General features: G+C 27.4%; 1 protein-coding gene across 2 annotated transcripts; it reads right to left on the bottom strand.

The window, feature by feature from the left end:
* Positions 1–58: 58 nt before the first annotated feature.
* Positions 59–26,338, bottom strand: LOC107454737 (protein FAM76B). Of its 2 annotated transcripts, XM_016072016.4 has the most exons (9): positions 26,008–26,338; positions 10,068–10,129; positions 9,284–9,350; positions 7,588–7,743; positions 5,979–6,151; positions 5,411–5,482; positions 4,724–4,853; positions 1,821–1,922; positions 59–1,745 (listed from the first exon to the last, which is right to left on the bottom strand). In XM_016072016.4, exons 1-9 carry the CDS (start codon positions 26,092–26,094, stop codon positions 1,656–1,658), a joined length of 939 nt encoding a protein of 312 aa, XP_015927502.1. In that variant the 5' UTR covers positions 26,095–26,338; the 3' UTR covers positions 59–1,655. The 2 variants fall into 2 exon arrangements, with proteins under 2 accessions (XP_015927502.1, XP_071036290.1); XM_071180189.2 differs by lacking the exons at positions 9,284–9,350; positions 10,068–10,129 and having other exon boundaries at positions 261–1,745; positions 26,008–26,235.
* Positions 26,339–26,377: the final 39 nt, after the last annotated feature.

Below are 26,377 nucleotides of genomic sequence, written 5' to 3'. Positions count from 1 at the left end.
AAAATTCTCTTAATTTATTAATGGTAATACCTAAATACTTTTATATTTAATTCCTAAATTTTGTTTTTGAATGCCAAGCCTTAAAATATTATTTGAAAGCTTTAGATCTGTTTGTTTAAAGTGAAAATAAATATTCTCTGAACCAGTTAACTTGCTCCTCTTACTTATTTTGTTCTCTTTCTCTTAATAGGCAAGTCTAGTTTTCTAAAATTTGCAGAGTGCTCTTTTGAAATAAAAATAAATTCCACATTTTCAATATCTTTTTCTTAATTTTTAAACATTCAAGGTTTCACTCCTTTAACTCTTTACCATCAATAAATCTTTGTTAGAAAAGGATTTGAAAATCATCTGATTCAACAAAGGTGCCAAACACAATTTTTTTTTAAAGTAAGCAATTAAATTGAAGATCATTGAGGATATCTATAAAGTAAAAGGCATGGGGGAAAATAATTAAATCTATTAAATAGAAAATTGGCAAAATATTGCTTCCGACATTGCTATATGCTTATTCAGTTTTTTTAAAGATACAATATTGGAATTCTTGAATGGTGATGCTAAGCAACAAAAATAAATCAATACCATAAAATTAAATTTAAGTTACATTTCAAGATTTTTTATGATATTAATCCATTTTCTATTCTTAATCTATCATTGAAGATAGAGTAATTCCATGTTTGTGTGATCCAAAAGCAAGGAAAGAGAAACAGTCGATTTTAAGTTTTCTCTTTGGCTTTCCTTCTCTTAAATTTTTTATTGACACATAAAAATTAAAAACTTTTTGACATGTCCCAACTTTATTCAATAATTAATAATTTTAATGTAATTTGTATCTTAATTAACAATAAGAATACCAACAAAAAAAAAAAAAAAAAAGAAATAAATAAAATAAAAAATATATAGTTAGAGCAAAATAATGATACACCAAAAAAAATTACAAAGCTAATAAATTTATATTATTTAGGTTAAGAAAATAATTCTCACTTTTTTAAAAATGTAAATCACTAAATTTACAAGCTAAAATACAAAGATAAAATTATTATTTTTTTTAAGTAGAATGCTTAAGTCTTAATAAAAAACAAGGGTTCAAGGAAGACTCAATTTAAATTTATCAACTAGCATCCTTCCTAAACGTAAGCATTTATTTAACATTAAGAAAAAAATATGATGAAAATTCTTTTTTAATGTATATTTTATTTAAAAAAAAAAATACTAAAGCAACAAATAAACAATCCCTTAAATGATTTAAAATGATAAACGAGAATAAAACTACACCCCATGATTAAAAAATATTTACAAATAGTAATTTGCTTAGAAATATATTAAACAGTCTAAAAGTCGATCATTAAAATCACAAAGAGCTAAAATAAATATTTCAATAATTGCCTATTATACACAAATTTTAATAAATAAAAGTAGCCTTTAAAATGTATTAATAATAGAAAGGATAAAATAAATACATCAGATTTAGGGAACAATACACGTTTTTTTTTTACATCTAATAGGTGATGAAGAAAATATATTAAAACCATAAAGTACTTAAATAGTGTATTAAAACTTTTATGACTTGATGGCAAACATATGAACATCATGAGGAAATAAGCATATTCATATGATTGAGATATTTTAGTCATATGCTTGAATTATGTACTTTCTCCTCATAAACGGTTGGGACTATCAGTGTCTCTGCCTTTTTTGTTTTTGTTGCCAAGTGTAATAACCTGTTTTTGAAGCACTCTTACCTTAGACTGGAAAATAAAAGGCAAAATAATTTAGAAATGAATAGCAAAAATTAAAAAAGAAACACTGAAACAGCACTATACCTGCAAATCTTCTACAAGGTCACCATGCTGCTTTTGCATAGATTGTATTTTAAGTCGCAATTCCCGTTCTATAATTCCATGTTGCGCTTTTACTTCAGCAGCCTACAAATATTACTTAAATGAATAGTTGGTTTAAAAAACTACAAAATACAATCTGGGTATATCAGTATTATATAAAGGGCAGACAAATCACTAAAAACGTGAAATTGAAAAGGAGCTGAACAAAAGATAACGCAGACTTGAACACTAATTTCTTTCTCTAAGAATTGTTAAATTTCCAGGAACAGGAAATCAGCCCAGGCAAACCATGGTAGCTCATAGAATAGAACACTTGCTTTCCAATGACATGATTCTAGTTCAAATCCTAGTGATGGCTGGCCAAAACGAATCCTTCTCCCGACTTGCAACGACCACTAACGTAAAATATCCCCAGTGTTAGATGGATCAAAGGTTATAAGCTCCTTGCTGTCAGACTAACTTGGTTTTCCTCCCCATATAACTCGATTTAGGGTAGTACCATCAAAAAAGTCTTCCACGAAGGCTAGTTTGTCACAATGCTTGATAAAGGAGTCTCCCTATCTTTTGGGTTGGGTTTAATTACGAGACTTCCAAGTTAAACATACACAGCCGTAAGCCAAAAAATGAGCTACTTGTTCAATGTAACCATAAAATAAAATTACATTAAGCATAACGACTAAAAGGGCCTGCCCTCGCTCCAAATTTGCTTCGCAGCAATCTTCCATCTTTCGCAGAATGCAGAATCTCAACAGTCATACGGCCACAATTTTCGGGGACATGAAGAATTTGAAATACACGGTGGACGCAATTTGGAATGTTCCAGTACTCTCAGCTACTAAGAAACGAACCATCCCTCTATGCTCCCCTCCATCTTTAATTTTGGATAGACACAATTTTCACTACGCTCACTTCCAGAGCAATAAAGAAACAACTGTGTAGTTCGGGTGCTCCTATTAAAGACAAGGCAGTGTTGATATGTATCAACAGTGTTGCCAATTTTGGTAATCAATGCATTTTATGGTCGGCGTTTGGATCTTAATGAACTAAAACTGAATCAGAGGCGCACCAGCCGAATCTGGAACCCCTACTGTTTAGCTCCCAAGCATGCTTAATACTTATTTTATCGACCCACTGAGGGGATAAAAGGCTGAGCTAAGTTTGCCGGTCCTCCAGGAAATACCATCTCTATTTGCGACCATTTTTGGGAGGCACAGGATTTCTTCCATAAGTTTTGCATTGAAGAAAACCTTCAGGAGAGACATTCAATAACTCTCCCAGCGACCTAACAAAACCTCTTCACCACTCAAATAAGAAAACACGAAAAAATATCAAAACAAAAAAATATTTGTGAAATAAGTAATTAAAATGTGTTCAAAATATTTGTGTGAGGCTTTTACTTAGAGAGATGTTATTGATGACCTCTGAAAGAGATCTATAGCCTCATGTTACAGTCGAAGTGCATTGAAAACGATGTTATCAATGATTTATTTGTTAGAGTAGAAAGTTAATTTAGAAAAAAAAAGTTATTTTAGAAAAAACTAAGCATCCTCTTCTCGTCTTTCAAAGATAAGGAATTTTTAAGGTATAAAATTAAAAATGCAAACAAACAGTAAAACATAATTGGTAAATTTGGTTTTATCCGTAATTATATCAGTAAGGATAATTTCTATTGAGGCTAAAATTTATTTATCGATCTGGTTTTAATAACGCCAATACAAGTGGCATTCCAGCAACAAGATAGCTACATTGATTAAAATTGAAATCATATGCGAAAAATTGTCATTCTTCAATAACATTTTAAAGTTAATGGAGGTAACCCCTCTTAGAACAACCAACCATTATTAATTACCATTTTAATGTGGAACAGAGTGGTCACTCCCGAGATGTTTCAATGCATTTACAAGGAACTACTTGCTAAATTTTTCTCTGTCTTTGGTCCTTAACACCTTACTTTTTTTCATATAATTCTAAAGAAGGGTTGAATAACTACTTAACAACAGAAACTTAGGTCAAATTTTACTGCTATTATTTTCTTAACTGATATGCTAACTATTTTTTTAAATTAAAAAACAAATTTAATTGGAACGCATTGGAAGCTTACATATCATCTTTCTCACAAACTTTAGTTGTTGATCCATACTTCTTCATTTTATAAAAAATTTACCTAACTTTCGCGCAATGTATGCACTCTGACAGTTACTTGAAAAGTTTTGAGCCCTTTACTTTATTACAAAATTTTATAACAAACATTCTAAAATTGCTTATTCAAGATCAGAAACAGTTTAGAATTGGACTGATTTTTATAGAGTCTTTCATTTTTAAGGTTAAATTTGAGTGTAAGAAATATGATTCAGAAATTTAAAAAAAAAAAATCGGAAATACATCTTAATGATACCTTTCTTTACTTTAAGAGAGTAAAAATATATTGTAAACTATTTATTTAAATCATTTAAACAACCCAATTCAAATATATGCATGGAAAATGTAATTTAAGTTTCACAGATACACATCTTTCTGTAGATAAGGACTTCCTTGTATTGAGATATAAAAAACCATAGCTGAGTACAAGTAAGGATGGAGGAGAATCATCGAGAAGGCCAGGGCCAATCTTGGGCTGTCGTGCCAATGATGATAACATACACATTTAGTACTTTAATGGCTTAATGAAATACAAAAATCATAAAAAAATTTCTAACATACATAACTCATTATTGTTGCTATTTCATACTTACTCTTACACGTTGAAAATTATCCCTCAAAATATGCAATTTAATGTTAAAAAGATACTTGATTTTAATTGAGCTTGAAACTACACTGTAGTAAAAGATATTAATAAATGTATCATTTGGGCTAAGTTAGATACAAGTTATATTTCTTAAGCTTACTTGTTTTTCCCGATGTAGCATTTCTGCATCTTTTAGGGCCAGTTTCTTCTGCAGAGTAGCTATTTCATCTTTTAATTGGTGCATAGCCACAACATGATCACTAGTACTAGACTCCAGTAATGTACTTTCACTAATCAAGAGGAAAATAAAATTATATTTTATATCAAAGAAATTTAATTTTAAAATAAATATTACATTCAGAAAAATAAGATTTGTTATGTATTGATTCAAGAAAAGGACCTTAAAAATTAATATCGGATTCAGGTGGATTTTTCTCTAAAAACCAAACAAGGAATGCTACGTGTTATTCTGCCTACTAAGTTGTTGCTTTAATTAGTCAGATATCGATGACAAGTACGACTATAGATAATTTTTAACTGAAGCTAATTGTCATAACTTCACTGGAAACTTATTTTGTCAAGAAACAGTCTTAAAAAAGCTACAGAAATAATTAAAATTTTAACTTTTATAACATTACATGCCTAGAAAACAGATGAATCAATTTTGACATTATTGAATAGTTTTTCAAAAAATATTCAAAGCTCAGTTCGACGCTTATACATTTTTACCACATTCTGAATGAAATAAAATTATTAAAAAAACATTGATAAATTTTACAGATACGAAAAATATATAATTATTTAAGTAATAAAAAGTAGAAAAATATATTTAAGTAATAAATTGTACCTCGTTGGTAAAGTTCCGTTTGCAGATTTAGCCAAATCAAGCCTTGGTTTCTTGGATGGTGAATGTTCTTTCCTTTAAAAATAAATTAATTATTAAATTACATTTCTTCTCCCGCTTACTTTTGCTAATTTATTGTTATTATAATCAGTTTCCAAAAACTTAATTCTACAATACTTTCTGATTGCTAAATCTTTCCAGAATTTTACTAGTTTACTTTAGATAGTATGTTAAAATGGCTATAATAAAAACTTTGTAGCTACATACACATATATACATTAATGACTGCTACAGTTGATGTAATTGTGTTTCTAAAAATTGAAAGGATAAAGGAAAGCTACATATAATCCCAAAAAAGACTGAAAACTTATAAATACAAAATTAATGAATTGACAATTTCTATGACATAGTTTTAAAATGAGTTGCAGATGACACCACTAACAGAAAAAAAGCATAAAAACATTATTTTCAGCAATAACATGACTCAGTAAAAAAACAAAACAATTCTCTTACTGATTTTTCTATAACAAATTATTATGCAATGAAAACTAGACAGAGATAAAATACTAACTTAGACTTGCTAGAATGGCTCGATGATCGCCGGTGATTTTGAGATGAAGAGGAACGGTGGTGGCTTGAGGAAGATTTACCATGAGCAGAATGACGAGCCGCATTCTGCTTAGTTTTGGCCAGCGCTCGTTTGTAAGAAAGTGTGCACAACCAACATAGGAGTTTACCATCAACCTTAAATAAATCAGAAAATGAAATTCATGAAATTAAATAACTTCAGTATTCAGACAAAATTCTAGAAAAATATTGCATTGAAATGTGCAATTATTTATGTATACACATTAAAAACCATTCAAGAAGCAATTTTAAATGATTCTGTTCTGTACCAATTTTCTTTTGATTATATGATTGAACTAGTACCATTGTAAAGAAGGGCGAGGAAGAGAAGGGTTCCCACTTAATTTCAGAAGAAAAAAAAGATTCTTGACTTTTCCAGGTACAGTACAGAAGCTCTTATCCGGAAATCAGAACGGAATGCGATACATTCCCCCGCCATTTTTTAAAAAAAGAAATTTTTTCCCTCAAGATTTCAGAATTCTACTTTCTTTTTTAAAAGATGTTTACCAGCATTTTAGAAATAATCATTAATTCCCTACACTGTCAAAAAAAGTGAGAGTTTTTTTAAAATTATTCTAATTATATACATATTTTTCAGTTGAGTTTGAGAATAAAAAAATGGCTTTTTTGTAGCGATTCAGAAAACCGGAAAAATCAGTTACTAGGAATAGCGATGGTCCCGATCGTTCTGGATAATCGGTTCTCTACTGTATTTCAATTTAAATCCAGACCATATTTTATCAATATCGTGCAATTTTTCATCAGAAACTTTTTTTATTTTTATTTGTAATGTTATTTATTTGTAACTAGATTTTGTGAACAAAAAAATATCACTGAATGTGGACAGTGGAAACTTGAAAAAGTTTTACTAAAATGTGGAATCTTTACAACAAATAACTGGTCCCGTAGTGGACTGATCGTAAAGACAATGTAGAACAATGAAGTCAAGAATCACTGGCTGCAGTCAGTAAGCGGGTGGGCAACCACTTTGATCAGCAAGTGTAGGGGTCGAAGGTGCGAGGTATCAGTTCTCGTTTAACTGTTCTACCATAAAGTTCTCGACTTCTTCTGCAGGTCGCCGGACTACCAAAGCAGGAGAGCCACCCCCTTTACAGAGGATCAAAACAATTGTAAGACTGGTTATTTTATTCTAAGACAATTCTAAGACTGGTTATTTTCGGGTATAATGTAGGAATTTCCCAGGTTTTGTAAAATAATCCAACTTTCCCAGACTATTACCTGTTTTTTATAGAATTTAAATAAAACTACCTGTCATAAACAATCATTTCGGTTATATCTAATAACAAAAAACCAATAAACTTCTGCTAATTTTTAAAAATTATATTTTCAAAAATTGATAATTACTTAAATTTGTAATTTTAAAATTTGTTCAAAAACTTAAAAGTACAAATTGAAATAATAAATCTATAAAATCAGTTAAACTGAAGGAATTAACAAAGGAAGGATGGAAAGTTCAAGAGAAGGAAGTTAAATAAAGGAAATATAAATCATTGATATATATCCTATTTAATGATAACTATTAAAATATTTACTTTCTTCCTACTGTCATCTTTTCTGTCAAAAGCACATTTTTGCTTGCACTGATCACAATTTACAGGATTACCATAGCGTTTCTCTGAGTTAGTGCACCTTTGACACTTATTCCCAATAAAAGCTGCAATGATATTACAGTATTCACATGCACTGGGCTGAAATAAAAAAAAATTATACATTATAATTTAGAATATCACCTGCAATATTATACTACAAGTTCTGTATAATAACTTACAAGTTAAATAAAGAAACTATTTTATAAAATAAAAAATACTTTAATAATTATTTACAATTTCTAAATAATATTTTTTCCCTGTAAAGAAATATTAAAAGTACTTAGGTAAGTCTTAATGGAAAATTGATGATCTTACATGATGTGTATAAATAGGGCATTAAGTCAGGAAGTGGAAAAAAAATATTTTTCTTAAAAAAATAAGAACTTATCAAAATCTTAATGTACTAAAAATCAGTGGATAAAATAGTTATAGCTTAGGAATTTCCAATTCCTTAAAAAAAAAAAAAAAAAATTAAATCAAGATTTTTATATGCCTAAGAGAGCAATTTCGATTAAGAACAACACTTTCTGCATGAAAATAAAAAGTTTTTGTCATTGTGCCGTTATTTAGTGCAGTGTTTCTCAACTAGATTTACTTGAATGAATTGTAAGATGCTTCAATGTGGATATTATATGGTATTTGGTCCTGGGCATAATTTTTAAATACAAAATCATGGTACTTAAACAATTTTTTAACCAGTTTGTTCCTGGTCATTCTCACACTATCTACATTGAAAAATATTTTGAGTGTGAATTAACTATCCACATTAGTCTGAAACAGGTGTCCCCTACATTGCCCAAAAGATGTAAACAGATAGAAATATATGGTTAGCTACCTTTTTCAAAGGAAATTAGGTAAATTGTTTTTACCAACTTTCAAAATTTGTCAACAGATATGCTAAACGGAGAAAAAATTATTACACATCTTCAAAACAATTACATCATTTGTAGTCTGCTGAAGGCAGAGATATGTACAAATATTACAATTAGAACTGTTAAGCCATGGTGGCTCAAAGGATAGTGCTTGCCTCCTGATTAGAAGACATGGGTTTGAATCCCAGCGATGGCTATTTCTGCACCACCAAGCACCGGCAACAGTGCTGACATAAAATATCTTCGGTGCTAGAATCCCCTTGCCGTTAGGCCAACCATGGGAGATTTTCCTCTCCATGTAAAGCAAATGCAGTTTAGTTCCATTAAAAAAGTCCTCCACAAAGGCAAACATCTCTCAATACTTGATCCAGGACTCTTCTTCTGGATTAAGTTCAAAATTAATAGGCTACAAAGTTGAACATTATAAGTTGTAAATTCAAAATTGGGTAGGCTGTTCAACGACAGTTATAAACAGTCAGCTGTGCCATAATTTATAAATTCAGTGGGAAATTTTCTTAGAAACTATATATTTCTACTTATTTGTCATTTTTCAGACATTTAATAATAATTAGTTGTACATATCTAATCTCCATATGTTCTTTTTCTAATTATTTGTCATTTTTGTGACATTTGTTAATAAGTGTTATTTTTACAAGTCAAATTAATACAAATAATGAACTTTTTACAAAATTAACCTGGTGTATAGTTTTAGAGCTGAAGCAAGTTAAAACACACACATGAAAATGCAAAAAATTGTAGAACCATACCTTTCCATACAACTTGATATTTACTTCACATTTTTTGCAAACAAGAGATGAACTACTTTTAGATGTGCTAAACAGAATATAGATAAATTGTACTGACACATAAAAAAGCAAAATACATAAATTATAGACATGTGCTTCAATATCTTTAATATATCAATTCAAAAATATTCTTTAATGATAACTTATTTATTTATTTATTTTGTGCAAGGAAAGAAAATATAAATTTTCTCAGAAATAAGTAAAGCTGAAATTACTAACACAGCAAGTATGTACAGATAAAGATTCAGTTTTAAAGAAAAAGTGAGTCTAGAAATTAAATCATTTTCCTCCTAATTGAGCAATTTATTGAATGAAATATATAGATTTCATACTTTTGAAACATTTTAGGGTCATTTTAGAGTATTAATAATAAGTAAATAAGCTCATTAAAAAAATGTCCAAGTCCAAATTTGTAGCTTAGAACATAAAATAATCATTAGTTATAATTTAAAACAAAACTTTAAAAAAAAAAAAAAAAAAATTAAAATTTTTGCTTTTCATTATTATGCTAACATTTTTGTATTCATAAATCATAAAACTTTGAGTTTCATTTTTGCATTATAATATTTCATGTGTATATTTCATTCAATTTCAATTTATATTGATTCCAATATATTTATACATTGAAAACTAAAATAAACATATATTTTCTATTTTTTTAAGCAAGGGGAAAAAAAGGATAGTCAAGTAATATTCACTAATTTTATTTTATGAAATTATAATTGAAACAATAGTATATACATACATATCTTGAAACTCAGTTCTACAATATGTGCATTTAACAAGTGGAACACTTCCTCTACACTCCTATAAAGGAAAGTTAAATGTCAAAAATAAACATTCCGTACATAAAAAAAAGAAGATAAAATTAAATTTCAGTGAATTCAACACACATTAAGTAAATCCACAAAATGTTCACGGAAATTATAAGAAATTCTTTAACATCTCGCAGAACTGCTATTTTGCCATTCTCTTTAAATTACTTTACACAATAAACAATAATAATTAAAAAAAAAAGCCATTGCCTATTTTAACAGCAAATAGGACGAGTAAAAATTATGATTTCACAATTACAAAAAACTGCCTGTAAAAGCAAATAAATATATCAGGTTTTGCTTCTTTCGGACTGTTACATTTGCATACTTGCCAACATTGGATAAATAAAATAATAAAAGATTTCACTAGCAACATTTTTTAGGCTACAAGTAAAGTTATGATACATCACACATAATCATGTAAGCCAAAAAAAAGAGAAATCCAAAATTGGAAATAATATAGGCACTTACAGCTAGCGAAGTAAAAAATATGTATATAAATCGTAATCTAAAGATGATTTTTTTTAAACCATTATTTATAATTTCACTCAACATACTGCAGTACTGGCTGTTGAGGAATAAGATAAGCCATCCATGGATATATTATAATTTTTTTTTAAATTTCTTCAACAAATATGGAGAAATTTGAGAATATACAGGTAAAAAGGAGATAAATGTAAAATACAGACGTTTCTGTTAAAAAACAGGAGAGTTGGCAGGTATGCATTTGTATTTATAATTATTGAAGCTTCATAAAATAATGAATAGGAAATTCAACATTGAAGCATGGTTTAAAACAAATCTAACTTTTCTTTAGGTTTCTATTCTAAATCTTTAAAATCTATATAGCAAAAAAAAAAAAAAAAAGACTTTATTTAAAAATTACAGAACCTACTTGCTGAAAATAATAATTTATAATATTGAAACACTATTTTAAAAATAGTGTACGTTTCACAATATTAATTTTTGAAGATTTGAGAAAAAATAGCATGAGCACATAAATAATGGAATGAACTTTAGAACCACCCATAAAATTTTAAAAAAATTCCTGATTACACTTTCGGTATACACAACATAATGTTATCTGAAATCTTTTTATTTAATATGCAATGAAATCTACTTTTTGGTAGAAAATATGCCATAGCTATGGATTATCTTTTTAATTTGTTAACTTTTGTGTTATTTCAAGCAATATTTCTCATTAAAATATTAATTTTCATTATTTATTTGTATGTCTTGCTTAAAATACTTATTACCAAGTAAAAAGAAAAACATTTTACATAGTATTCTGTACTTAAAAAATCCTTTAAAATAAATGAAATAAAGGTAAAATGTTATTACTGTTGTATGTTCCTAAACATCTGAATTTACCATGTTATGAAAAAGTTCCAGAGACAAATGTACACATATTCTGATATAGTATGACTGTCTATACTTGAATATGTATCATGAATATTCTTAGAATTTGTATACATTTGTTTTACGCATAATTTCTTTAAAGGCCAATAAGATTAATTTCAACTTAAAAAATTTGTGTGTGATTTTAATGAATGTAATTACTGTCCTCTTAATTTTCTTCTAAGAAACTGCGAGCTATCTCTATAATATATGGATAGTTAAATTAAAGAAATGAAATATCTTTTCATCTATTTAGCAGAAACTATTGTTTTGTGATTACTATCCCGACACTTAAATGGGACAGTAATTACCTAAGGGCCTATAATTATTTTATTATCAAAAAACTTTTAATGTATTTGATTCATTTAATTATGTTACTACATACTTAGTTACTCTTTTGCCAAAATTTTTATTTGAGAGAAAAATTTTATTTGACAATAACTTTGTTAACAAACATAAGAATAATAAATTTCCAAACTTAAGAGCAAATTTATGACTGCCATTAATATTTTTGATATAAAGTTAAAATAATCTATTTACAAGCATTTAGAGGGTTATGAATACGTTCTGCTTTGTATTTCAACCGTTGTTGTTTTAGAAAATCAAAATATTAACCTTGGTGAAGTAAAACTAAACAGCCAAAAAAAAAAAATTTTTTTTTTTGAAACGAAACTATATATTTATTTATTTGTTTTTCAAATCTTGAAATGGAAATTTACTCGACATTTTATTCACCAATCATTCCAGCTTATCTGATATGTTCCTGAGGAAACTGGTTAACTTGTTCAGAACATCCTGTGTTGGAAGAAGGAATAAAATTTGAATATGTTGCCGCATGTGAGCAAGATCGAGAAGCAGAATCTTTACAAGGTTACTAGACTTTCTAGATGTAGATCTAATGCTCCATGTGGTAAATACAAGAAAGATCACCCAAGAAAACCTGTGAACCTTATAGTCAAAATAGATCCGATTCATGTGATATATTTTTCTCGTATAGTCAATCAACAGGAAAATCCCCCAAAAAATATCCTTCCAATTTCTCAAAAACAAGGAGTAAGGTGATGCAAGAAACTATTTTTACTTGTGAGGTGAATCTCACTGAACGAAGATGATTAAGGGACCGAGTGCTCGATACCAGTCTACTCATCAAAGCGAACATAAACAACTATTTGCTACACTAGAACATGTAAACAATAGAAGTCTGACAGTTGCAATAAAGGGCAAATCGATACCCATTAAACGGAGAGGAGTCATTTCCTTTGTTTCCGAAATTGGAGAGAAATTGAAATTAAGCAGAGCTCTATATGTATTAATTATGGAAGAGGAATTTTCAGTCCTTAAAGAGGAGAACAAGAAAATGTTAATGCTAAATCACATCGTGCAGAAATGTGTTAAATTGAAAATTTTAAAACCCTACCGAGCGACACCTCTAATAAAAACAGACATCTCTGTAATAGACTTTTTGAAATCGCCAATTGATTCAAGGACTATACACATCAATATTAAATTACTATTTGTTTGTAATCTTTTAAAAAATGCATTTGAAGTGCAATGCATACGAAGCAAGAGAAACATTGTAGACGCTTTCATTGATCCAGTAACAAAAAATTATTTGTTACAACTCCAACATAATCTGTTTGAAAGCAAAAAATCAGAACTTTGAATCGGACGCCTTAATTTTCGACTCTACTCGAGAGCATACATATCTACTCAAAATAATTTTCTATAGCCTAAAGGAAAGTTTTTTTTTTTAGGAATTGACTCATACATTAAATAACAATGTACAACGATTGTAAGCTTGTGAGTATGTTAGTATTTTTTTTTTACCTTTTAATGTAGTTTAAGGCTATTTGATTGTAAAGATAAATTATAACTAAATCTTTTCTTTTTTGGTGAAGCTCAGCTTTGAAAATTTATAGTTTTTTTTGTAGCCGATAAATAAATAAATCCTAAGCTGAAATGAATTTTGCAATGATCAAATCGATTGAAATTAATTGTTAATATGCAATTCATTTTGATTTCACAGAAAATATGATTATTTTAACTGTCCAATCATGTGGTGTATTTAAAGCAATTTTGTTTACATCAATATTATATATATGGCATGACTGAGTAAATGTATATTTGTATGAACGTTTGCATCTTACAGGCCTAGAAATAATTGTTTGATTGTGCATCACTATGTATATGCTTCATATTATCTAAGCTTTAATTTAAAGGAAATAATTTCACAGTAAAACAAAATGCATCTATCTATACATGTTAGCGAGATTGATAATTTACATTTATCTCATGTTAGTGAATAGATATTTTTATTATTTGATTTTAGTACGAAAATCATGTACTTGTTGTATTAAACCATTTTTGCTATGTTTGTATTAAATCTAGTGTAAGGGCAGGTTGTTCATCTAAAGTTTATTAATGACGGCTATTATGACTCTTGAGTGTTGTAAGGGCTAGTTATAAAAACATTCCCTAACCATTTTTATCCCTCCCCCCTCAGAGGCTTTTCTTTCACCCATGATGTCACATCGCTCATCATGATGATGTCAGTGGTTGTAAAAGTTGGTTCTCTTTTCATGGATACTGATGCACTTAAGTAAAAAATCTTATCGCTTTTTGGAATGTTTTTATTTTAATTGGAACTTTGTCACTTATTTGAAATAGTCCAAGCTCAATATTGTTTATTTTTTCTTCTTTATCATGCAGCAAATCTATTACCAGCCAGGTACTCATTATATATTAGTCAGGGTCTGTCCAGACATTTTGTGAAAGGTCCGGTTTTGTAAAATTGTGAAAAAATTACTCGTAATTTGTGAACATAAAATAAGTCACATTCTTTCAACCAGGATCCTGATTTTAAGAATTTGTGCAAATAGGGTCCTGTTATGGCAAAAAACTTTTTCAAGGAGTTTTTAAATTGTAAATAGATAGAAGATTATGCTCAACACATTATAATACAAAAAAATTAAAATTTCATAAATAAACAGCAATTGCTGCTACTAAATAAAAGGAGTAACATACATATATTTGGTATTTAGCCTATACTGCTGAACACAGAATATTTATTTCGGATCAATAATGGAAGAAGCGTCTGACGAAAAACAAAACTTAATTCGTCTACATCGGTCTCCCCCCCCCCTTGAAAGAGTTTATTCGATTAACAAAACATTAAAGAAGGTAAACAAATTTGTGAAGGGTCCGATTAAAAGAAAAATCATTTTGTGAAGGGCCCGTTTTTATGAAAAGATATTTCGTGAAGGGTCCGTAACGGACCCAAATTTCTTCTAAACAGACCCCTGTCAGTGATATCTTCCGACTGGTTCAATTTATTTGACCGACCAACAGCAGTCTTCATTCTAAATCTTAAAAAAGGGCAGGGCCTTAGAAACTGAAAAAGGCACTATTTCCACCCTAAAAAAAGGGCATTGCTTACAAATATTTGCATATCTTTTAAGACATCAAAATATGCAATGTTCTAAATTTTATCATTAAAAAAAAAACTTATTTTATTCTAAAGAAAATTAGTCTAAATTAAAAAATAAATCCCCAGTTAAATTCGCAGATTTCATACGTTGGGTTTTAAAGGAGCATAATTCTGGAGTTTATTCAAAATATTGGGATTTTAAAAACAATGTCGAAATGAATGAAAAAAAGATAAGCAATTATACCATAACTCCTGAAAAAGTGACTGAAAATTAATAAGGATATACGATGTAATATCACCGTGAATCATACGTGTGAAAAAGTGATTGCTATACCATGAAAGCTGCTACCCATAACACAGTATTAATTACATATGAATGGAAAAAAAGTTGAGGAAATAGTGGGGAGATTTCCGTATTGTGATCTATGTCAGAATAATCGCCAAGTCTTGGAAACTTCCAGGCTGTGCCCCACAAGAAACTTTAAAAAAAAAAAAAGTCACAGAAAGGGACAAACTTGAAAGGTAATAATTCGTAGCCACCCCCGGGCAACTCTACATATTTATTTTTAAAAAAAATATGCAAGTTTAAAATCTATTTGGCATCTTTGCGATTGTAGTTGGTGAGACAGATCACGATGCGGAAATATCTCCGAAATAGTCAAGAAACGGCAAACAGCTACCGAAAAACGATTTGTAAATTATGTGGATTGATGATAAAATTGAGCAGGTGCCATCCCCTCCGCAGAGGATCAGAATTGTGATGGCATGTCTTCGGATCATCCTCCGGGATGTTTCCCAGACCGTCGCCAATAGCCCATTGTGCAGCTCCAGTGCGACGTAAATTAACAACAACAAAAAGCATCCAGTAAATCGAAAAATTTACTTGTGATAACATCGTATAAAATTTATCAAAATAAAAAAATAGTTTTCACATAACTGGGCAGTTAGGTTAATGGGTATATAAAGGGCAGTAAATAGTAAAAAAAAAGTAATTAAAGAGCGCAGGTAAAGTTTTATTTGTTCAAAGATCTAAGAAAATATCTCTTAAGCAGATAGGCAAATATTACTATGATCAGTCCATACTTATTATCTTTTGATCGGTAAAATTGAATATTTTATCTGCATCCCATAATCATGTTATTATTAATTAATATAACATCTCTTGGACCAGATATATAAACTTTTAGAAAGAGAAAGCAATTAGTTGTAAATAAGAATAATCTGGAAGAGCAATGTGTTATAAGTTAAATTTTTTGCGGTAGGATAATATATCTATTTTGAACAGACAGTAACGCAACATGATCACAACATGACAACTGATCTAAGAAAAAAACGGAATCCATAGATGCACATAAAGATTAATAGCACGCGGGATGATTTCCGTATCGTGATCTACGCCAAAATTGGCGCCAAAATTTGGCGAGATCCCTACGAGTGCCTGCGGGGAGTTTTTTGAGGGGGCGTGGCCAAGTACGGCAAAAATGACGTTTTCGCAAATCGTCTGGAGTGGGATGGGCTTCATGATGTAGGAGTTTGAATTACGAAAGAAACAAACCTGATCCTTTCTCCCTTTGTTTGAACTGGAAACTAAACAAATATAAAAACAAAGAGACTTAGTTTTAATTCAGGAAAAGAACAATCTTTTAAATGAGTATATTTAAAGAAAAAGTTTTTTAGTATTTCTTTTAAAGTTAATAATTATTGATTAGCAAAATACGTTTAAAACAAAACCTTTATTCTAACTCATGCAACACTGTTCTGACAAAAAATTATTGTAATTAAACATTAAAGAAGTAATTATAATTTTTTAAATAAATTCTTGTTACATATTACTCTAAATTGGTGAAGTTTTTCTAAAAAAGGAAATAGATTTAAAAAACAAATCTCGAGTTAATTGAACTAATTAAGCACTTAATATTATTAATAAAAACGTAAACTAAGTATTTTCTTTTATAAAAATAAAGTTCAAACTTATTGTAAAATTACTTACCAGCTCTTTCAATGAAATTATCCTTAGATATATAAATAACTCACAGCTGTATTGAAGGAAAAGGAAAGACATAAATAAAAATGTCCGGGGGGGAGGAAGTAGGCATATTCTTGATTTTCAATTATCGGATTACAAATTTATTAAGTTGATTATAAATAATTTATAAAATACTTGGTGAATACAGTTTTTAAAAGCTTAATCTTTTGCTCGGCATTGACTTCATATTAAAAAATAATAACTATGCTTTAATTAAAATGCAGAAGGGTAATTTCTAAAAAATGAAATTAAAATTATTAGTACTGTCGAAGTTATAATTCGAAAATTGAAATAATAAAATTTATTTAAAAATGCCAAACGTTATAGCATAGGGAAAAATTACACGTGAACATGCCTATTCAACATTATAGCAAAACTGAATGACCGCTCTAAATTACCCGCCAATTGTCGAACAAGATGACGGTCGTTCACGTGTCTCCATATGCGTCGCATGAGGGGGGGGGGGACATGCTTTTTTTTCATAGAAAACTGTTTCTTTATTTTAATTTTTTTGTATATATGCATATTAATTCCTTATATTAACGTATGTTTATTAATAAATGTATATATATACTATATATATTACTAAAATAAAAGAGCAGTTCTCAAAAAAACAAAAAGCGTGTTCCCCCCTCACGCTACACCTTTGTTTCGAGAAAAGAAAGTACCGTGTGCAAAAAATGCCGCGAATTGAATTTAAACATGGCTGACAAGTATTTTTTTTTTTTTGTAACAATTATTTTTTAACTGTTCCAGTGAGTTTTTTTTTTTTTCTTCTTTTCTTTGAAAACTTACTGGGAAAAATAAGAGTTAGCTTTCAAAAATTAAGAATTCTCAATAACAGTCGGTAGTGTCAATTGTGTTTTGATCTGAAATTCCTGTGAGAAAATAAAAATACTTCTTAAAACAATTTATTGTTGTTTAAAGCTGTTTTTGTTGCAAATTAATAAATGGACTATGACGAACGCATTTAATTTTTTACGCTAAATCCTTTAAATTGATCGGCAAAATAGTTTTGAAATTATAGGGGTTTTATGCACAAAAAGTACTATTTTGCACATGTACATATTTAAGCTTCTGACATTGCTATCTAAAAAAATAAGATATTGCTCCCCATTGCTATTTAAACAAATAAGATATTGTTCCGTATAATTCTGATGCTTCCAAAATGTTTAAATAGTTTTTTGTTAGCTAAAACAGGACACTCGAGGTCAGGCAATTTCTTACCACTTACTATGAAGAGGGTACTTGAAGGTTTGCTGATGTTTTAATTATTTTTTTTAAGATTTTCATTTCAAATTCTATTTTTTCTATATAAGTAACACTGATACAGGAGTTGATAATTTTTATTCCAGCATATTATTCACATCTAGTTTAAAAAGTTAAAATAAATTTAATTAATATTTTTTAGCATTTTTGTAATGATAATGGTATCTGTAAATTAATTCCGAATATTTTCCTGTTAATTAATTAAGTTAATTTAAACATTTTTATATTATATATATATATATATATACATATATATATATATATATATATATATATATATATATATATATATATATATATATATATATATATATATATATATATATATATATATATATATGTAGAGAAATTAGAGAGTTCAAAATGTAGAGAAAGCATGGAGAAATTACAGAACAATGACAAAAGAGAAAAGAAAAATAATAAATATCCCTAGGAAAAAAAGATATGATCTTTTCATTAGCCCACACGATTATATCCGCAAAAAGAAGTGCTTTCTAATACTGTATCGATATAGCCGAAGCAAAATATATCAATACAATAGTGTGATGAGCACTCAAAAAATAGATAGGAGTAGGTATATGTATGTATATATATATATACATACATATACCTACTCCCCTCTGTAGAGGATCAAAATTGTGATGGTATGTCGTCGGATCATCCTCAGGGATGTTTCCCAGACCGTCGCCAATAGCCCATTGTGCAGCTCTAGTGCGACGTAAATGAACTACAACAACATATACCTACACATATATACATACCAGAGTTGGCCGTCGATTACAGTAATCGATTACAACTGTAATTGATAACAAATAATTACAGCTATGTGATCAATTACTTGTAATCACGATTACAAGTAATCGCGATTTCAAGTAATCAAAATTTTCGATTATATCAGAGTAGAGCGAAAATGTAATCGATTTCATTTTTCAACTATAGTAATCAATTACTTGTAATCATGATTACAAAGTTTGATTACAGCTGTAATCATGATTACATAGTCGATTACAGTAATCAATTACTTGTAACCGTAATTACAACTTTCAAAAAATTTTGATTACAGCTGTAATCATGATTACAATTTTGATTACAGTAATCAATTACTTGTAATCATGATTCCAAGTAACTGCGATTACAAGTAATCACAACGAAAACGATTACGGGTAATAAAATGCATACATTTACGTGTGCATCAATATATGTAAGCGCAAAGTATGTACTTATAACTACACACTTTGTTAATACTTAAGCGCATGTAGTGCATGGATACACAAAAAAATAGTTATATGCACAATGTACGTATGTACATACAACGTATAAATATACATAATTACAAGTAATGTATAAATACATGCGTACATTTAAATATATGTAATTACAATATACACATACATTGCGCATATATTAAAAAAAATTTATATAAGTAAAGATATTAAAGTTTGTTTTAAAATTTATTCTAAGGCTTATAAAACTCGACCTCATATTTTTTGAAAGCAAGCGATAATTTTATTTTAATTTTCTAAATATTATTCTCACACATAAAATTTACCGTTTTTTTTTTGCCATTTAAAAAATTTCTATAAAACATGCATTATGTTACTAAAAAAAAAAAAAAAATCTGTATTGTCAAACAATTCATGAAAATACCTGAAAATAATTCTTTATTCAAAGAATTTCAAAATGACTTAGAATAATTAAAGCTGATAACTAAATTTAAATGTCGTTTGATTTTGTCATTTAACTTGCTTGAGTCATTATAAGTTAACTTACATGCATTTTATTTATTGCATTGTACACATATTTAGACGTAAATGTATTGTACATATGTATACGTGTAATGTATGTAAGCATGTACAATGTATGTACAAACATTCACGCATTGTACATGCATATATAGTACAAATGGATATGCATACATGGAACATACGTGCATTGTACATGTGTGGATACATTCATTGGACATATGTACATTGCACCATATGCATAGATAGGGATAGCATACATGTACACATGTAAAAATTTCTACGTAAGAATTATGCTCAATATATTTATGCACATATGTACTGTATATGTACATTATATGAATATGCATCAGTACGCTATATGTATATACATTTCTACAATATATGCATCTCAAATGTGTGTATGTACATATGTTATGCATGTCAAATGTATGTATGGATATATCTAAAATATAAATTGCCCAATGTACGTACAATCGTACTCAAATGTATTATGCATATTGGAATACATACATTGAGCATGGACATATTGTGTATATGTACATCCATACATTGGACATGCATATCATGTACATGTATAAATACATATATTGTACTAACTATATATATTGTACATACATATATATACCTATATTGTACATACTACATATATACCTATATTGTACATACTACATATATACCTATATTGTACATGCATACATATATTATACTGCTCATAAATACATGCATGCATGGGGCATACATTGTACAGACAATGCATGTATGTTTGTACAAACAACAAGCACTTGTATATACATGTGTACATGAACATAGATATACATTTTACATACACAAATATTTGCATTAAATGCATATATTCATTGTATATAAATGTACATGTCTGCATTGTTTGCAGATACATACGTAATTATTAGCTATATACATACATACATATATTTTATACTTACAATATAAGTGTATGTACATATGTGTGAAACTAAAATGTCTCAGCATATGCACTAGATAAAATCATATGTACATACATTTTAGTTACATTCATTTGTACGCATACAAATACGTACAAAATGCAGTACATGTAAATGCATGCAAAATGTATCATTATAAAATACATTATACTATCTAATGTAAAATATAATCAATATAATCATTTATAAGAATACAATAGTTTTGTAATCGTGCATTTAGATTACATGTAACCATAATGACATGTAATCATATATTTTGATTACTTGTAATCATAATTACCCGTAATCAGTTTCGTTGTGATTACTTGTAATCGCAATTACTTGGAATCATGATTACAAGTAATTGATTACTGTAATCGAAATTGTAATCATGATTACAGCTGTAATCAAAATTTTTTGAAAGTTGTAATCACGATTACAAGTAATTGATTACTATAATCAAAAAATTTAATCGATTACATTTTTGGCCAACTCTGATACATACATACATACGTACATACATTAACATATGCATACATACATTCATAAACATATATGCATACACACATGCATAAATATACATACATGCACATATACACACATACATACATACATACATAAACATATACAAACGAACGCACGCATATGCATACATATATACATAAACATATATATGCATACACACACATATATATAATATGATAGATACATAACATGATATATATATATATATATAATATGATAGATACATAACATGATAGATACATAACATGATATATACATATATATATATATATATATATATATATATATATATACATAATATATATATATATATATATATATATATATATATATATATATATATATATATAATATATATATATATATATATATATATATATATATATATATATATACATAATATATATATATATATATATACATAATATATATATATATATATATACATAATATATATATATATATATATACATAATATATATATATATATATATATATATATATATATATATATATATATATATATATATATATATATATATATATATATATATATATATATATATATATATATATATATATATAGTGGTGAAATAAATAGGGAGAATGTGCATATTTTATAGAATTTGCGTTACATGGAGAGGAAGACCACGGAAACCTCTACAGTTACCCTAGTGGTATATATATATAAACATACATATATTATATATCTATCATATTATATATATGTGTGTGTATTTATATGTTTATGTATATGTGAATGTATGCATGTGTGTATGCATGTATATGTGTATGTATGTATGCATATGTGTATGTATGTATACACATGTATGTATATATGTATGCATGTATATTTGTATGCACGCATGTGTATATATGCCTGTATGTATTTGTGTATGCATGTATGCGTATGCATATGTGTATTCATGTATATGTGTATTTATGTAGATGTGTATGCATGTATAAATGTGTGTGTACGTAGATGTGTATGCATGTATATGCATATGTATCTATATGTGCATGTATGTGTATGTAAGTAGATGTGTATGTAGGTATAAATGTATGTATGTTATGTGTATGCATGTATAGGTATACATTTATGTATATGTATGCATGCATATGTGTATGATGTATATGTGTATGCATGTATGTATGTAGATGTGTATGTATGTGTATGCATGTATATGTGTATGTATGCATGTATATGTGTATGCATGTATATGTGCACACATTGTATATGTGCATGCATGTATAAGTGCATGTATGTATGTGTGTATGTACATATGTATGCATGTATATATGTGTATGTATGTATACGTGCATGTATGTATGCATGTATGTATGTAGATGTGTATGTAGGTATAAATGTATGTATGTTATGTGTATGTATGTATGCATGTATAGGTATACATGCATACATACTACATATACATGCATGTATAGGTATACATGCATACATTTATGTATGCGTGCATGTATATGTGCACGCATTGTATATGTGCATGCATGTATAAGTACATGTATGTATGTGTGTGTACATATGTATGTATGTATGCATGTATATATGTGTATGTATGTATACGTGCATGTATGTATGCAGATGTGTATGTAGGTATAAATGTATGTATGTTATGTGTATGTATGTATGCATGTATAGGCATACATTTATGTATACGTGCATGTATATGTGCATGCATGTATATGTGTATGTATGTATGCATGTATAGGTATATATTTATATGTATGTATATAATGTGTACATACATATATATATATATATAATCTAAGTATATATATATATACCGCTAGGCTAACCGTGGAGGTTTTCGTGGTTTTCCTCTCCATGTAAAGCAAATTTCATAAAATATTCAAATTCTCTCTTTATTTTACCATTATATGCATATTTATATAATATATGTATATATACAATGAATGTATATATATATATATAATATATGATGTATGTATATATATAATATATGTATATATATATAAGCTATGTATATATATATATATATATATATATATATATATATATATATATATATAATCTAAGTATATATACATACCGCTAGGCTAACCGTAGAGGTTTTCGTGGTCTTCCTCTCCATGTAACGCAAATTTCATAAAATATTCAAATTCTCTCCTTATTTCACCAATATATACATATTTATATAATATATATATAATGTATATATATATAATATATGTATATATATAATGTATGTATATATATAATGTATGTATATATATATAATGTATATATATATAATATATGTATATATATAATGTATGTATATATATAATGTATGTATATATATATAATGTATGTATACATATAAATAATGTATGTATATATATAATATATATATAATCTAAGTATATATACATACCGCTAGTCTAACCGTGGTGGTTTTCGTGGTCTTCCTCTCCATGTAACGCAAATTTCATAAAATAATCAAATTCTCTCTTTATTTCACCAATATATACATATTTATATAATATATATATAATGTGTATATATATAATATATGTATATATATAATGTATGTATATATATATAATGTATATATATATAATATATGTATATATATAATGTATGTATATATATAATGTATGTATATATATATAATGTATGTATACATATAAATAATGTATGTATATATATAATATATATATATATATATAATCTAAGTATATATACATACCGCTAGGCTAACCGTGGTGGTTTTCGTGGTCTTCCTCTCCATGTAACGCAAATTTCATAAAATATTCAAATTCTCTCTTCATTTCACCAATATATACATATTTATATAATATATATATATAATGTATGTATATATATATAGTATATGTATATAAATAATGTATATATATATATAAATAATGTATATATATATAATGTATGTATATATATAATATATATATATATAATCTAAGTATATATATATATGTAATCTAAGTATATATATATACCGCTAGGCTAACCGTGGAGGTTTTCGTGGTCTTCCTCTCCATGTAACGCAAATTTCATAAAATATTCAAATTCTCTCTTTATTCCACCAATATATACATATTTATATAATATATATATATATATATATATATTTATATATAATTAATGTATACATATATATATATATATATATATATATATATATATATATATATATATATATATATATATATATATATATATATATAATTAATGTATACACATATATATATATATATATATATATATATATATATAATTAATGTATACATATATATATATATATATATATAATTAATGTATATATATATATATATATATATAATTAATGTATATATATATATATATATATATATAATTAATGTATATCAGGGGTCGGTCTAGATTTTTCTTAGAGGTACCTATTTTGTGAAAATTCAGACATAATTTGTGAAAAATTAAATATTATATTTAAAAATCAACACAAAAATATGAATTTATCATTTCTTAAGGGATACAAAAATAAAATTTTAAGAAAAAGTATTGTGTGAAACTACCGTTTTATCTGAAGTTGAATTTGTGAAACTACCGTTCTTCCTCAAGTTGAATTTGTGAAGGTACCGCTAAAGGGTAGTTAATTCGGCCTAGACAGACCCCTGCATATATATATATATATATATATATATATATATATATATATATATATATATATATATATATATATATATAAAATTAATGTATACATATATATATATATATATATATATATATAATTAATGTATATATATATATATATATATATATATATATATATATATATATATATATATATATATATATATAAAATTAATGTATACATATATATATATATATATATATATATATATAATTTTATAATTTTTTTGTTTTTAAGAAATTGAAAAATTTAATGGAACATCATTAAACTATTTGTAATTAATCTTTTATTTGATTATTTAATTTGATTATTATTAAAATATTTTTTCTAAATAATTTAAAAATTTATTTGAATATAATTATTAAATGTATTTACAAGAGGGATTTAAAAAGAAAACATTACTAAGAAAAATGAATAAATAAATAATGAAATAAGTTTTATCCATTGTAAAAGTAAAGTGTAATGTTAAGAGTCACGTGATATATGACGCTTAAGCAGCGACGTCAGAATTTAAAGTAGAATCATGTGACACGAGACTCTTGTTCAGCCTCTCTACTGAAGCTCCGCCCCTTCCTTGCCCACAATTATGTTCTTTGATGTGCTCCCTGGATCTCTTGCGTTGAATCGCGCCTTGGCGAATCTTCTTGGCGTCACAGATCACGATACGGAAATATCCCCTAGCACGCAAATAATTTAAAATCATTACATTTATTAATTTAATTCAAGTTATATGCTAAAAATGGTTTTACAAATCAACGCTGTTGTAAACAAACACACGTGAAACTGTATAGAACGTAGGTAGAATATAACTTAAAAAGCAGTTTACATTTGATTAACTAGATTCTTCTTAGATAATTATAAATTTTGAAAAATTAAAATTTAAACATACCTTGCAAAGTTGTTGACCTTGAGATAATTCTTCAAAAGGGTGACGACTATTGCATTTGGTACACGCAAATAAGGCAGTCGCAGCCATTGATTTTAAATAAATGACTTAAACAACGTCAATAAAAATTTTGCTTCTAACAAGGATTGTTGCTTTTTCTTGAATCGAATTTGTTTTCCAATAGTGTGTTTTGCAGGAAATTTTTACCCGAATTTCATTAGACGTACCTCAGTTTCTCAAAATGATTGCAAACAAAAGGAGAGATACGCCAGTTACAGTGAGTTGTACTAGATTATATTAATGTCATTAAGGTTGATGAACTGTATAAAATAAACCAATCAAAAGTTCCCAGTGAAACGCTCTAAGGTTTCAA

Source organism: Parasteatoda tepidariorum, chromosome 1, assembly GCF_982258835.1.
Source record: "Parasteatoda tepidariorum strain Cologne lab strain chromosome 1, Ptep-v5.0, whole genome shotgun sequence".
NCBI lineage: Eukaryota > Metazoa > Arthropoda > Arachnida > Araneae > Theridiidae > Parasteatoda > Parasteatoda tepidariorum.
This window is presented reverse-complemented; position numbering and strand designations above follow the sequence as displayed.